General features: G+C 33.1%; 1 protein-coding gene across 1 annotated transcript; it reads right to left on the bottom strand.

The window, feature by feature from the left end:
- Positions 1-1,222: 1,222 nt before the first annotated feature.
- Positions 1,223-7,661, bottom strand: LOC105965161 (signal transducer, putative (DUF3550/UPF0682)). The gene is made up of 9 exons (XM_012989683.2): positions 6,508-7,661; positions 4,403-4,609; positions 4,055-4,297; positions 3,813-3,879; positions 3,533-3,724; positions 3,315-3,406; positions 2,474-2,656; positions 2,247-2,383; positions 1,223-1,728 (listed from the first exon to the last, which is right to left on the bottom strand). Exons 1-9 carry the CDS (start codon positions 7,006-7,008, stop codon positions 1,548-1,550), a joined length of 1,803 nt encoding a protein of 600 aa, XP_012845137.2. The 5' UTR covers positions 7,009-7,661; the 3' UTR covers positions 1,223-1,547.
- Between the last annotated feature and the right edge of the window lie 8,190 nt (positions 7,662-15,851).

Here is a 15,851-nt window from a genome sequence, read left to right as displayed (position 1 = left end):
GGGTGGTATTTGCAATTAACTCATTTCCTTTTATTTAGTATTAACATCCATCAGTCTTACTGTTGTAGGCGGGGCGACGGATCTGGAACCTTTTTTTAATGTGGTTGTGGGATGTGGATCTGGAGAAGATTGTGATGGTGGCGGTGATTGTGCAGGGTGGTTGAACTGGTGGTGGGGAGCGGCGAGAGTTGAAGCGGTGGTGATTTGTGGGTGGTGAGTTGGAGCGGGGAAGAAGAAGACTTTTATTTTATTTTATTATTATTATTCTTATTTAATATAAAATGTAAAATATATAAAAACTTTTTCTTTAAGAAAACATATAAAGATTTTTAATGCTAGAATATATGTTTTAATTATTGCAAATTTGTCCTTCAATTTAAGATATTTACAATTGGTGTATTAATCAATTTAATATAAGGATATTTACGTAATTTCATGTCAAAAATCCCTTACCAGTCGCACGCACATCGAGTGAGCAACACGAAGGTGCGCCAAGGGGGAATACGCCTTTGACTAAAATTCATAGGGGGGTATTTGCTAATTATTTTATGACAAGGGGGAATCGCGCAGTTGCGACTTTCACAGGGGTAGTCAATGCAATTTACTCTTTTATTTCTAGTAGCACTTTATGAATTAATGCATATAAATGGGGAATCATCTTCAAATGAAATGTTTTGATGTTGGTTTTCTTCTCTCTATTCTCATCTGAGTGTGTGTGGAGAAAGTTTCAGGCAGTTTTCAATCCCAATTGCCCCCGGCCCGATCCGGTTTATATTTCATTAAAAATGGTCGTTCACTTTCCCATGTGTGCGGCGGCGGATGTACCATTTCAGGTCTTCGATAGAGAGTTGTTTGGTTTAAGGTTGGGGGAGAGAGCAGAAGACGGGGTGGGTGGTGCGAGGAAGATGGAAACCCTCTCTCTCATTTTTCGTTCTTTATTTATTTTCTTTTTTGGGATTTTGTTTTCAATGTTTTTTTCTTGGTTGAGGGATTTTTCGTAAGATAACACATAGTTGAGGAATCGTGCTTGTAATTATGCAAACATGAGGAGTTTTTTCATAATTTGACCTTATCTCGTGGGTTGGTCGTAATTTGCCCTAATAAATACACACTTTCGGGACAATAAATTTTTACTCCAACTATTACGCCATCCCCTGTGGGACAATAAAAACCAGATTCTTGAAAAGGTAAAGTGTAGGGCAAATATGACGATAGCCAATCATGAAATAATTAATTCACTTTATTAAGAGTTTCAAACAAGTATTTATTGTGCATCCATATTTCCAAATTCACACATACTCTAACCAACAGCTCTGCAGACAAACTTACAAGAAAGAACGAAAGAAAAAGAATAAATATGGATAAAAGGAAAAACCTCAAAACACACCTACTCGATTCTATTATTTTACACAAGGTATGAACAAATTACATATCTAAATCTTGTATAAAAAAACCCCCACAGAAATGCCACTAAACTAATAAACATTAATCTTCTCCGATTCCCACTCAAAATGCCGATTTCTTCTGTATACACATTTCCATGCCTTTCACGAGAATCTAAAACAATGAGCAACCTTAAAATGTTCCGCGAGTTCGGCGATTGCAGGTTGCACGGCTTTGGAGTTGACAGCTACTGAATCGGGAAATTCAGGTAGGCAAACGGGCAGATATTGATCACCTTTTTCACGTACGCAAAACAGACTGAGAACAGCTTGGCAGAAAATAAATCTGGAGAAATTCAAAACCATAGCTCAATAATTAAGTTAGGTCACTTTATAAACAATTCAAAGAAAAATCAAAATATTTCTTGGCCACCTCTAAGTACTAATACAACAAACAGCATGCATTAGTTCTGAAATATGTTCTATAAACTCCCATATCACGCAAACCAAGAAACTTGAGGAGAATATGAAATATGACATCATCGCACATGGCATAAACATCACGAATACTTCCATCGGTGATATTTTAAATCATACTTTGTAAGAGCTGTTTTTAAAAGGGTTCTACTTCTTGCTATATTGTAGCCTAAATTTATCAACAAGAAAATTGGCTATTATTACATGGCCTCGTAAAATCCTTTCATTATCAATGGAATTCAATTAAATGTATAAAAAAGAATATCACTAGGAGCGATGCGCAAAAATCAAGAAACTATTTAATATAACTTGAAATAAGCCTTCTTGTTTTCCCAGCATTCTAGTCCAATTTACGATCATGAGACGAGTAAGACAAAAACACAGTACCTAAGAATAAGCCGGCGTAGAAATGGATCGCATAGAAGTTGAGCCCAAACCAGATCCAGTTCAGTTGAAGTACAGAGGATTTCCTCCCATTTTGAGAAGGCAGTGGAGAGAATGCTTTCCGCGTTCTTGTAAATATCCTAACATAAAACATTTAAACAGAAACAATTAGAGATACAAACAGAGTTAGTTTCTAAAAAGTTCGATCGATTATAGGTGCACGCACTAACCATGTCATCACTGGTTAAGTTATAATCAACTAATTGGCAGAAAGCCTGCAAAGGAGCAGTCAGGAAGAAGGTGAACTGACTTCCATGTCGTGCCATATCTATACCGATCGAATTCTTGAATGAAGGGGCCAAAGGAGAAAGAAAGAAAGCTGCAGGCTCACCCCTTTCTGCTCCTCGTAGAACCTGAATCGCAATTAGCATATTAGCACTCTACACGAATTTTTTCTTCTTCTTTATATCTTTCCAGCAAAGTTTCCACAATTATATACATTACGAAGGCACATATCCGCATTTCATTAATATTAGCAATAAGTATAGTGATGCATGTCGGATAACTATATATACCAAATTGAAGAAACAACAATATAATCCTGTCCAAGTATCTTAAAAAACTAGGAGGAAATAAATTTATTTCTATTTCCATGTTTCAACAAGTCAATTATTATTAATGCATGTGACATGTTGACATTTGCAGAAATTACAACCGAACTTGGAGATTGACTTTTATGCCGAGCTTTTCTTCTCAAATAACTAAAGTTATCATTAATGAGCGTTACTTGTTTCATTGCATCAGCACAATGTGAAACGAACTACACAAATTACTATACACATTTAAACACGTCAAAAATGAATTATATTAGAGCTCTTTGGCTGGAAATTTTAGCTGATACACAACCAAATCATAATTTTGTCATCTAGAAAAATGTGACTAGACATGCCTAATGAAATATTATCCAACGTATCACTTTTATTGTACTGGACCCCCCCAAACGCTGCTAGAGTATAGAGTTAGGCGTGGAAATGCACAGGAATAAGTTCAACAAAGTTTCAACAAACCTGCCTTGAATGCATGACTATTATCACTATCTATTATCAGGAAAAGAGGCTTTCTTGTGAAAGGAATTATATCACCGGGGAACAGGTTATCCGAATCTGCAAAACATTTATCAATAGACAGTGAGTTCGATTTAGAGGACAAAAACAAAAACAACTCATCATGGATAAAATCGTTTCATAGTACGGAGAAGAACTAGAATAAGGATATTTTAGTTTTCCTACCTCCATTTTTGCTTGGACCTAAAGACAAAGAATTCTTGAAATATTGATCTGAATCCCCATTAGTAGTAATATGATTTTCACAAAAACCATTGCTTTGTTCATGGTGGTTGTTGGCAGGGCCACTGGACATGGCATATTTTCTTGATATCTTAGGGTTTTCCATTTGCGAAGTACTACAATTACCAGAAGTCCCTGCATTCACATTGATGTTCAGTTTGGATGCTAATAAATAATGACCTCAAAAAAGCAACCAATCATTCAATTGTCAGTGAAAAGCAACCTGAGGTGGATAAGTACACAAGCATAACATGATCTGGTGGCAGTTTCTCACAAACTGTCGCAATAACCTGTTCGTAAATAGATGAACAAGGAAATGGCAGTTGTTAGAGCTTCAGGTAGCTTGTCATGCAAGCAAATAGTTTTGCTTTCTTGAAGTTAGAAAATGCGTTCAAACTTTTCATGCAGCCCTAATTCGATATAAAATGAAAAGGGTAAATTATCATTTCAAGAACTTGCACTCACAGATATCAACTGTGTTACAGACGGACGGTACAGAACAGCTTTCTTAGGGTTAGGAGGCAAATTTGGATCCGTCATATCTGCCATCAAATTCACATCTATTAATCCCGAAGTAATAGAATGATCAGCTTGTCCACCGTTTTCTCTCGCTTCAACAGAATGTTTCTGGTAGAACGATCCGCTAGGTTCCCATTCCAAACATTGAAGCATTCTGAAAGTGTCTAAAGTGAGTTCTGCAAATTTCACCTGGAATGTTGTATAGAGCACTGCCCACAGTTAAGTACACTTCAAGTGGATAAAATTCTAGCACCTAAATTTTTTAAGAAAAAAAAAATAAAAAAAATCTGTAACCTCATTTTTGTGATAGCTTGTTAGCAGTGCATCTCTGAATTTCAGAAGTCTCTTAGCATGATAACGGGCCACGTATGGAGATGAAGCTGGATGCCAATCTAACGTGGCAGTATAACGCAATGGTCTAGCATTTAAGACAGCTGAATCGGCTTTTGTAAACCGCACGATATCTTGCAGCACAAGCTTCCATTCTTTGAAGTTGGTGTCCTAGAGGAGAAATCTATTTAGATGGTTGTGCAGTTATACAACAGATTCAGTTAATGGTGGTTACATGACAACCATATTGCAAGTTATCGAGTGCAAAAATAGAAAAATCGGGAAAAAGGAATTATATGTGATACATCATATCTAATGCATCTAGTCTATCCAATATACGCAACCAGTGTATGCTACAAAATGGCATTGTCACGTGGCTGAAGCCCACGTGGAATAAGAAATATTTAGAAGGATCCAATTAACAAAGCTGCTTGCCCCACAACTTTAGGCCCACATTCTATTACCAGACTCCTTCATGGCAGTTAATACACTCATACTTGATAAGTATGCTCAAAATTTTATATTTCAAGATTTACAGGTCAAGTTATAAACACCTAACCCTAATTGGTCTAAAGCACAAATTTGCTTTCTAGTAATTTCAGACAACTTCTGAACTAGCATATCGAATAACATACAAAGGTATTCTTTCAGTAATAAATTTCCTTGCTCTGATCTAAGTAGTTATGCACCTATTGCAGTCCTTCATTTAATAGAACATCAGGTAATTATTTGTAGAGAAGTGACAAAATTTGCTGTACGTTGTTCATACAACAAGATGATACCCACAAACAAACAGATAACGATCAAATTATACCAAGTTTCGTACCGAAGTAATTTCCTAGATTGTCAGATGTACAAATTAAATTTCATTCGTTGTTACACTTAATAAGTTATATATTCATGTACGAACCTGTAATCCAGTTCAACATTTTCCATATATAAATGACAAAACTATTTAACTTTTCGGCATTTTATAAGGAAGATTTCAAATGACTTGATTTATCAATAACTTGTCGCCAAATGGTAGATATGGTAATATTATTTGCCGACTAACTAATAAACATCAACATAACATTACTGTCAGTCAACATTAAAATGACTCATGAGTTTTATTTTATCCATTGTTTATGTAAAAGACAAAGTAACAAACAACAAAAAGTCAAAGGTATTAAGCTACCAACAATGCTTGGCACTTCTGCAAATGAATAAATAATATGATCTGAAAGGGAGAGAGACTTAGTCTACAGGTTTTAGCTATGTGTCTCTTTCAAAATTTCAAAGACGACAAGTATAACGGAGCTCCAAGTGCAATCAGAAATATCAATAAACTGCAATTACTTGTTTACAATAACAAAAGAAGGGTAGCAAACATTATCAGTGGACTCCAAATATCACAAATAGATACTAGAAAAATGTATTTTAAAGTGAGAATGAAAATACCGATAGGGGTTATCATTTTACTTTACCGTGAAAGCTACCTCATAACTGTCATTGGACTACACATATAATAATTTTCTTTGAGTTCTTCTTTGACGGTGGCATCGTGCATGCGTATATTGATCGGATTTTTTTTTTTTTAAATATGTCAAACAATCTTATATTATTCATTAGTTACAGCCAGAGCACCACATAGTTTGCCGATATGGTCAAATCCCTAGCTGTTCATTTTCAGATCTCAATTATCACCTTCACTCTCTTGAATACTGAACTTTACATTCCCTCAGATCAACCCAAACGAGACAGTCTAATATGAATTCACAAAAAGGGGGAAAAAAAGCCGCACAATTATAGCTCGTCGACAAAATCAATAATAACAGTGATACATACTCAAATAAGAAACAACAAATAATGATACTAATTGGCAAACGGATAGAACAAATATTGATCAATGCTTCACAAATAAAATTTAAGGAACAAAAAAATAAAAGGAAATCCCTTGAAACAAAATCAACCTAACTGACATAATTGAAAATATGAGTGATAGATTCAAATGTAAACCAACGGATATTCATACGAATCGAGCTGTAAAACTTAGTGCAGTTCAAAAGGAAGGGATAACAATTCATTACCCGAAAATCAGCTTTACTGTAGTCGACGAGCTCCTTGAACTTTTGAACCAGCAACTTCACCATCTCCACGTGATTCAGAACCAGAGAAACCATCAGAAACCTGGCATAAAACCTCAATTCCTTAAATCTAATACTTCGATCTTTGGCCGAACCATCAAAATACTTCCTGTTGAAAATCGCCTCGTAAAATATGTACGCCTCGAGAAGAAACCTAGCCTCGCTGGTCCTCAGATACTGGTTGAAGTAGAGCTGACCAATTCGGGAAGCGATCTCCCCAATTTCCGATCGCTGGAGCCCCGATTCCGTCAATTTCGCCCGATTCTGCTGCTGGTACTTCCACAATTTCATGTAAGCCTTGAAAACCGTGTGGAAGAAATGGCCGTACTGCGGGCCGCTCCCGCCGTACGGATGCAGCGGCGCGTCGCGCACGCGCGCGAATTTCCGCTCCGCTTTATCTTTGAGGGTGCGGAATACCTTCCGAACGTCTTCCTCTTTCGACATTCAGAATGAGGAGAGATTCTCCGAACTGATTTCAGCTTGCTTGATTCTGTGCAAGCTCCACCATTTTTTCTTTTTTTTTCAATCTCTAGCTTAGTCAAACGGAAAAAAAAAATAATCAAATAATTCTACGTCGGAATTTAGGAATTTAATATTTGTAGAGAGAGAAAGGCGTGAAGAAGAGTGAGCTGGAAAAATGGAGGAGATGCGGTGTGCGCGTGTGCCGGAGGCGGTCAATATATTCGGGGGGGTTTTTTGTTGTATTTATGGCTTGTTCTTTTGTTTGTTTATTCGATTTGACGGGGGGAATTTCGGTTTAGCAGCGGCGGCGGCGCAGTGGTTGGCGGTGGAAGAAGAGGATTTTCTCCGATTCGGGTGGCGGTGAGTGGTGGGTGGGAGCAGTTGTTCTAATGTGTGAGAGAGAGAAGACTCGACTGTGTGAGAGAGAAGGGGACAAAGAGTGTTGTCTGTGTGTGCGCGAGTGTTAGATGCCTGTTTGTGTGTGTGAGAGAGAAAGTAGAGAGAGAGAGGCGTTATTATTTTTTTATTAATATATGGTGAATTGAGATATGAGTTGGATTTTCATTTAAGGCGTTTGCTGATTGTCTTGGGTCCCTTTTCGTTGTTACCTATGAAGATGCCCCCACTATTGATTCGATAACAAGAGAGGGTAAATAAATATTAATAATAATAACCAATATTATTTTTTTAGGGTAAATTACAAACACCCCCCTGAGGTATGGTCAAATTACAAAAATACCCCTATTGTTTGAATAATTACAACCACCCCCCTCAACTCATCAAATTTAGTGGAATCTTCGAGATTATATGGAATATTATCACTTTTGTACCCGTTTTATCCCATTCAAACTCTACATTATGAAGCAAGATGATCATAATATGTGATTTTTAGCTTGTATATATCAGTTTGTGGTGCATCGGAAACTGTATTTTTTACACAAAAAGAGTACAAACTAGATCACATTTCACGGAATCGAGATGACTATGTTGAATTTGGCACCATAGAGGTGGAGGTCTAAGAAAAAATCATAGTTGAGGGGGGTAGATGTAATTATCCAAACAAGAGGGGGATTTTTATAATTTGATTATACCTCAGGGGGGTGTTTGTAATTTACCCTATTTTTTTATAAGCAATAATAACCAATATTAAAACAAAGTTAAATTACAACAAATCCCTCCCTTAATTAAGGTTAAATTTCTAAAACCCCCTTTATACTTGGATAATTACAATCACCCCTTAATTATGTATTGTCTTACGAAAACCCCCGGCATTCAGTAAGTAAATCTGGCACTGTAGTCTGTAAGGGTGAATGTGTAAGATAATGCATAGTTGAGGAAGACGGTTGCAATTATCCAAACAATAGGGTCTTTTTCGTTATTTGACCTTACATCAAGGGGCCGACCGTTATTTGCCCCATTTTTTAATAAGCAACCAATAGGTTTTCTGGTGTTGAACTATTTTTATTATTATTCTTTACTAATTTTTATTAAGAAATACGGGACTATTTAGTATTTTATTTTACTTAGCAAAATAATTGAATAATTAATTGACCACTATTTTATTCATTTTACATAAATTGTTGGCAGGTTAGAAGTGTAAATAAATCAATCAGTCCTATGATTGAACGCAATAATAAAACAATGACGAGTTTAAAAAACTTGAGCTCGAATTCACGAGCTCGATCTTTTCTAATTACTCGAGGTCTTGAGGATCACTTTTAAGTTTTCAAAATCCCACAAAAAAAAATTAACAATAAAAGCTCACAACCCGACTGTGAAACTCAATAATTACCGATAGGGCTGGGACTTTGGGATCGGGATTCGGGATCCCGTCCCGTCCCGATCGGATTTTTACTATTTGGGACTAAAACTTCGGGAATTCGGGATTTCGGGATTCGGGATCGGGATTAGGAACAAATACGGGATCGGGATTCGGGAATTGGTTCAATCCCGATCGGGATATTTTAATCCCGAATTAGGAAAAAAGAAAAAAAAAACTAATAAAACACACACACACACACACACACACACACACATATATATATATATATATATATATATATATATATATATATATATATATATATATATATATATATATATATATATATATATATATATATATATATATATATATATTGTCAAGGAGATGAGAAATACAATATAATATATCGTTTCAACTTATTTTTAAATTTTTTAAATTTTATTTGTTCCAAGTTTTGTGGTAAAAATAAATAGTGCAAGAACAATAGTATGTATATAATATATTTAAGTTGGTTTAGTGTATAAAATAATACTAATGGAAAAAAAAAATACAACATTTCTTAGTTTTTAGGCAAAATATGGGATTCCCGATCCCAATCCCGAATTCCCGAAATATTTAGGGATACCGATATACCGGGATTTAATAATATGGGACGAGATTGGGATTTAAAATTTCTATCCCGAATCCCGAAATCCCGATCCCGAAAATCCCGAATTCCCGAAATCCCATCCCGAACTCACCCCTAATTACCGAAATACTCGAGTTTGAGCATTAACTCTAAGAAATAGGTTCGGTTGAGGTCGAGCTCGTCAAACTTTATTCAAGCTTGTAATTGAGCTTTCAAACAATAAGTTGACGTCGATAAATTTACACTCTATATGTGAATTATTATACTTGTAGAACAGATATACGTACAACAATAATTATTATTATCATAGACACATAATAATAATAAAAAAAATGATTGGCAACCTATAATAAACTATATTAATTTCACATAAATTAATGGACCCATGTGTAATTTCATTGAAAAATTACTTCAGTAACATTTCGTGGCAACCACGTCCCAGAGAAAGTCCTTAAAAAACTAATAAATAAAACGGGGTAATTAGATGCTACATCTGATTATTTATATTAGATGGATTTCAACAATATATTTATATATAATTATACACACCCATATATACGTATGCTTAGCGGGTTATTTAATCAGTTGAAATTCACCCCGTATAAATAATCAGATGTAACTCCTCAATAAACGACACGTTCTTCCGTTCTTGCAACCATATTTTGAGAAAAAAATCTTGTGTTTCCTAGTTAGTATTTCGTTTGCAGTTTACTGTAAAAGAGTTTGCAACAAATACCACGTATTTTTCAGTAAACTATATTTTAGGATCGGAGAAATTGAAATAATATGTGCAAAAGTCGTAACGAAAAAGAATTAAATCGGAAAAAAAAAAAAGTTCAAGTAAACTTCGTATTTTAGGATCGTGAGGATCGGAATCATAATTAAATATCGTTTTAGATGAAGAAAATCTTAATTAAGGGTGTATGCTAGCTTAACTTGCTTACAACAAGAAAACTTAGTATGAATATTTCAATTTTAATTTTGTTTTGAATATATAAAAGAATAAATGTTAGCCTCAATAAGGCGACAACACGTATTCAATTAACAAGGGTCGTAATTTTGACTGTCATTTTAGAAGAAATTAATTGTGAAAATATGTAAGTATTAGTTGTCAATTATTGTATTTAAATGCTAGTTCTCAATCATTTGTGTTTGGTAATCTTTTAATATAGTTATTATTATTTTACAACAATTATTATTAGCAGAAGACGACCCACCATTAGAGGCAATTTTGGATATCATTAAATAAGCTGGCAATTTTTTTGTGTGGCTTAAATTGCTGGTTCATGTGTTCTTTGCAAACAAATTTTGCTTAAGAAACACTTAATTTTTCTTAATCAAACATTTTATACTAAACGACAACGTGCTAAATTAATAATTCGCTAAATTTATAAGATAATATGTATTGTAAATTCTTATAGACCCCATCTAATATATAAATTAATAATGTATAAAAATAACGTTTCAAATACATGCCAGTATATTAATTTTTTTATAAATCTATAAAAACTTAAAAATATGATTCGATTATCTTTTGTTTCTCGGTAAAGTTGACAATATCACATTAAATCTCATCCTTTACTTTTCCTTATTACCGTAAGGACTTCCCGTGTATAAACTGTTCAATAGCGTTGGTGCTCTAAGAGTTTCCGTCCGAGAAATGAGATTTATATTAGTATTATTATCAACTTCACCATCTTTAATCTATCTGTTTCTATAATACTCTTAATTATTTTTTCCTCACTCAACATCTGTGAAGTTACGCAGTTTTCTTCAAGGTAGTTTTGAGAGATATTCATCGTCCATTTCAAATTACGTAAGCGGAAAAGGAACGGGAAAAATAATATTATTAATTCCCTAATGATATCTTCTCATTTTTAATTATCTAAATTATAATTTTTAATTTTTCTACTATTGTGAGATGCCATTGAACAATATGTGAAGGGTTGACTTTTCCAACAGCATAATGAGGCAGCCAGGCAGGTATATTATTAGTGGATATATATATATATATATATATATATATATATATATATATATATATATATATATATATATATATATATATATATATATATATATATATATATATATATATCCTTTTAATAATGCACACGCACTCGTGTCATTTTACATAATAATTCATGCCTTTTTTTCGATGTTTCCTTAACTTTTTATGGCATATTAATTTATTTGTGTTATTTTTGTGAATTGATACGGTGCCATATTACATAAACTTCAAATCCTTAATGTTTCAGCTAGGGGTGCAAGTTGGAACGGATTTTTCAATTTCCGCCGATTTCGATCCGAAAAGTTCTAATTTTGGAACAACTTTTTTCATTCTGACTTCCGAAATTCCGATTTCCGAAATTTTCCGATTTTTTTGGATTGGAATTGGAATTATATAAAATAAATTTGGAATTTCTGATTTCCGATCCGATTTAATTCCGAAAAATTCCAATTTTTTTCCGAAAAATACACCTATAAATAGTATATATTATATAATACTTATTTTCCGAAAAATACATATAAGTTTTGTTTTAGGATTTTGACATAATGAATTGTTGTTAGAAATTTTATTGGATATTATGCTGTGTTTATTTTTATTTATTTTTTTGAACTGAAATTAGTAGTTATTAGTTTTACTTTTATTGACGTGGATGCTCTTATTTTCGAAAAATTATGAACATTTTAGAAAATTTCGGCTAAGTTTTAAAATTTTAAAGCTTATGTGATTTCCGATTTTTTTCCGAAATTCCGAAATTTCCGGGCCTTTTGGAATTGGAATGAATTTTTAGATTCCGAAAATTTTGGAATTGGAATTGGAATTGATTTTGCACTTCCGATTTTTTTTGGAATTTTTCGAAAAGGCTAATTTCGACCCGATCTATCCGACTTTCACCCCTAGTTTCAGCAATTCAAAAGTTGTTTCACATTGGACACTCGAGAACACCTACCTTACATCTTATGTGCTATTTTGTAATTTCTAAAAATATATAAATTTAAACATAATATGTTTAAATAATAAATTTTAAAATATTTTTGTTGCTTCCCTAATTATTTACACGATTTAATGCTCAACTGCAAATTGATAGTTGATACTAAATTTTATTTTGAATATGTGTTGTATGAAAATATATAAAAATAATTTATGTATAAATAAAACTTATATATGTTTATATAGCATATTTACAAATTTATCCCTATAATTTTAATACTTACACATTTTCTTCAAACACCCATAACCCCATTTTTGGGATATGCCGTTTTTCCATATCCGTTTTCCTTTTTCATCTTATCACTATTTTAGTGTCCGTGCAACATAACTAGGGGTGCAAGTTGGAACGGATTTTCCAATTTCCGCCGGTTCCGATCCGAAAAGTTCCAATTTTGGAACAATTTTTTTCATTCTGACTTCCGAAATTCCGATTTCCGAAATTTTCCCATTTTTTTGGATTGGAATTGAAATTATATAAAATAAATTTGGAATTTCTGATTTCCGATCCGATTTAATTCCGAAATTAATTCCGAAAAATTCCGATTTTTACACCTATAAATAGTATATATTATATAATACTTATTTTCCGAAAAATACATCTATAAGTTTTGTTTTAGGATTTTGGCATAATGAATTGTTGTTAGAAATTTTATTGGATATTATGCTGTGTTTATTTTTATTTATTTTTTTGAACTGAAATTAGTAGTTATTAGTTTTACTTTTATCGACGTGGATGCTCTTATTTTCGAAAAATTATGAACATTTTAGAAAATTTCGGCTAAGTTTTGAAATTTTAAAGCTTATGTGATTTCCGATTTTTTTCCGAAATTCCGAAATTTCCGGGCCTTTTGGAATTGGAATAAATGTTTAGATTCCGAAAATTTTGGAATTGGAATTGGAATTGATTTTGTACTTCCGATTTTTTTTTGAAAATTTTCCGAAAAGGCTAATTTCGATCCGATCCATCCGACTTTCACCCCTAAACATAACTGATATGTAACGGGTGTGATGTGAGTTTTCCAATTTATTTCCAATTAAAAAGCAAAAGTATTGAAATTTCTTCTATTTTAGGCTCTTCTCAAATACGGTGTCAAAATTATATTGACTTCAAATAAACAAATTAATGTATACAATTATTATCAAATTATATGTTAGTTGAAGTAGTTGATACATGTAACAAGAATGCATCTAATATGTTCGAGCATTTATTCGTCCCACATCAAATATGCATATGATAAATAAATGAAGAAACCTTTATTTTTATTTTTTAATTTCAACGTGAATCTATGAACACATTTTGAATTAAGATGATTTTTTATTAAAATTTAATTCTATAGTAACCCTAACTTAGATTTAAAATTTCAAAACACTAATGTAATAAGTTTAAATATAAGAGTGAAATTGTAGATTTTTATTTAGCATGAGAGTTTCTGAGAGATGATAAATGGGAGGGGTTGATTAATTAAACTTCATTAAAGTTATCAAATTATAATTTTTTTTTATAAATGTAATCACACATTTAATATAAATATATGATTAAATTCAACTTTATTGCAATTAAAAAGTTACGAGACTACAACCAATCAAGAAATAATGATTTCATTGATCATTTTCAAATTATTGTAACTATCAAGTAATACGAATGCAGTCTATTCTATGCTACACGAGGTAGATTTTTACCATTCATACGCACTCACACACATTCACATTGGTGTGTGTAGATCAACAGTAAAAATTCACCCGTTGTAATCTTCACCGAGTGTAGCATAAAAATAACTCACGAATGCAATATGTGTATCTATATCATTCAACACCATTTCATTAATCAACTCATTCCCTTTCTACGCAATTAATCCATTTCTACGCACCGATCTGCCATTTCGGTTTCGGTTTTCGGTATATACTATCTTTCAATAAACACCACTTGGAACATTAAATATAGGGTAAATTACACACACCCCCCTGAGGTAAGCTTAAATAACTGTAAGGTCCCTGTGGTATTGATAATTACATTCACCCCCCTGAAAGGTAGTTAAAAACTCTAACGGGATAATGCATTGGATACATTATTCCGATAGGGTTCTAATGGACTATTGGTTTCAGGAAGTGGTGAAGACAACTAAGAGTTATGGGTGATTTAAAAAATATTGGGGGAGCCATGTCACCCCATAACTCCCCATAACTCTATGTTATCTCCACAACTAGCTAAAAGTAATAGTCCATTAGAACCCTATCGAAATAATGTATCCAATGCATTATCCCGTTAGAGTTTTTAACTACCTTTCAGGGGGGTGAATGTAATTATCGATACCACAGGGACCTTACAGTTATTTAAGCTTACCTCAGGGGGGTGTGTGTAATTTACCCTTAAATATATTTCTTATGGTTGATTATCTTTAAAAAATGAAATAAAATGGTGTGTAAATCAGATAATTTTATTTTAAAATCTTGAATTTGAAAGAAGTGACATGCATGAAAATGAAGTTCCTTTGTCTTTACTCTTAAACACGAGCTTTATGCCTTTTATTGCTTTCCCAATTTTCAATGAAAGTCTTTCTTTAATATTGCTTTATTAGGTGAAAAACTTTGTCCACTTGCTAATCTCATGTGCTTTAACTTGGACTTCTCTTTCAGTTTCTTTATTTTTTAGGGTTAATTGCACTTTGCCCCCCAACTGTTGTGCGTTTTGCACGTTACCCCCTGGACTATTTTTTTAAAAAGTTTTTACCTTAACTCATTAAATTGTTGCACGGTGTCTCAAATTTATAATTTCCGTTCAAGTCTCATTGGAATCACTTGCACACACGTGTGGCGTGTGAGGCTTTTTAGGGTAAATACGTCAATTCGTTTTCAAATCTCACCCTACCCTTTTACCGATCGTCGAGTTTCTCTCGTTTTTGGTAATACCTCAATTATGGGTAGGGTGAGATTTGAAACGAGAGAAAACGAGAGAAACTCAATTTTTGGGGGTAGGCTGGTGATATATTGCGCAAAATTTACTTTGCACCCATGTATTATAGAGTGTGCCGCAAACACACCCCTCAATTATGAAACATATCAAATATCCCCCTCTATTCTTTTGTCAAACTTACAAAAATATAAAAACATTAGTTTGTAATGTTTTCCTGTGCAATTACAATCTTACCCCCACAATATATTTGAATTTTATTACGTAAAAATATTTCAGCCAAAATAAGAAATACAAAGTTGCTCTCTCCTTCATTTTTTTCCAACATAATTCATCTTGAAAACAGTACTTGAATGATTTTGTAAGCAATTATTTAGCTTATTTTAATATTTTTTTAACTTGAGCATATTTTTGGTAAGTTATAATGGCTGATCATTTTTTTTAATTAAAATCCATCATGGTCTATTTAAGAAGTTTGAATATATTGGGAATTTGATTTACATTAAGAAAAATGTTTACCCTGATT

Source organism: Erythranthe guttata, chromosome 8 (assembly GCF_056151865.1).
Source record: "Erythranthe guttata isolate IM_541 chromosome 8, IM_541, whole genome shotgun sequence".
Taxonomy (NCBI): domain Eukaryota; kingdom Viridiplantae; phylum Streptophyta; class Magnoliopsida; order Lamiales; family Phrymaceae; genus Erythranthe; species Erythranthe guttata.
The sequence above is the reverse complement of the archived record's forward strand: the minus strand, read 5'-3'. Positions and strand labels throughout refer to the sequence as shown.

Bases quoted from the DNA above. Each gene is read 5' to 3' on its own strand.
- LOC105965161 (XM_012989683.2), bottom strand. From the start codon at position 7,008: ATGTCGAAAGAGGAAGACGTTCGGAAGGTATTCCGCACCCTCAAAGAT. The intron at 4,610-6,507 runs GTAATGAATTGT...TTTCTCCTCTAG, and splicing joins ACAGTAAAGCTGATTTTCGG to GACACCAACTTCAAAGAATG. The intron at 3,725-3,812 runs GTTGCTTTTCAC...ATGTGAATGCAG, and splicing joins TGTGTACTTATCCACCTCAG to GGACTTCTGGTAATTGTAGT.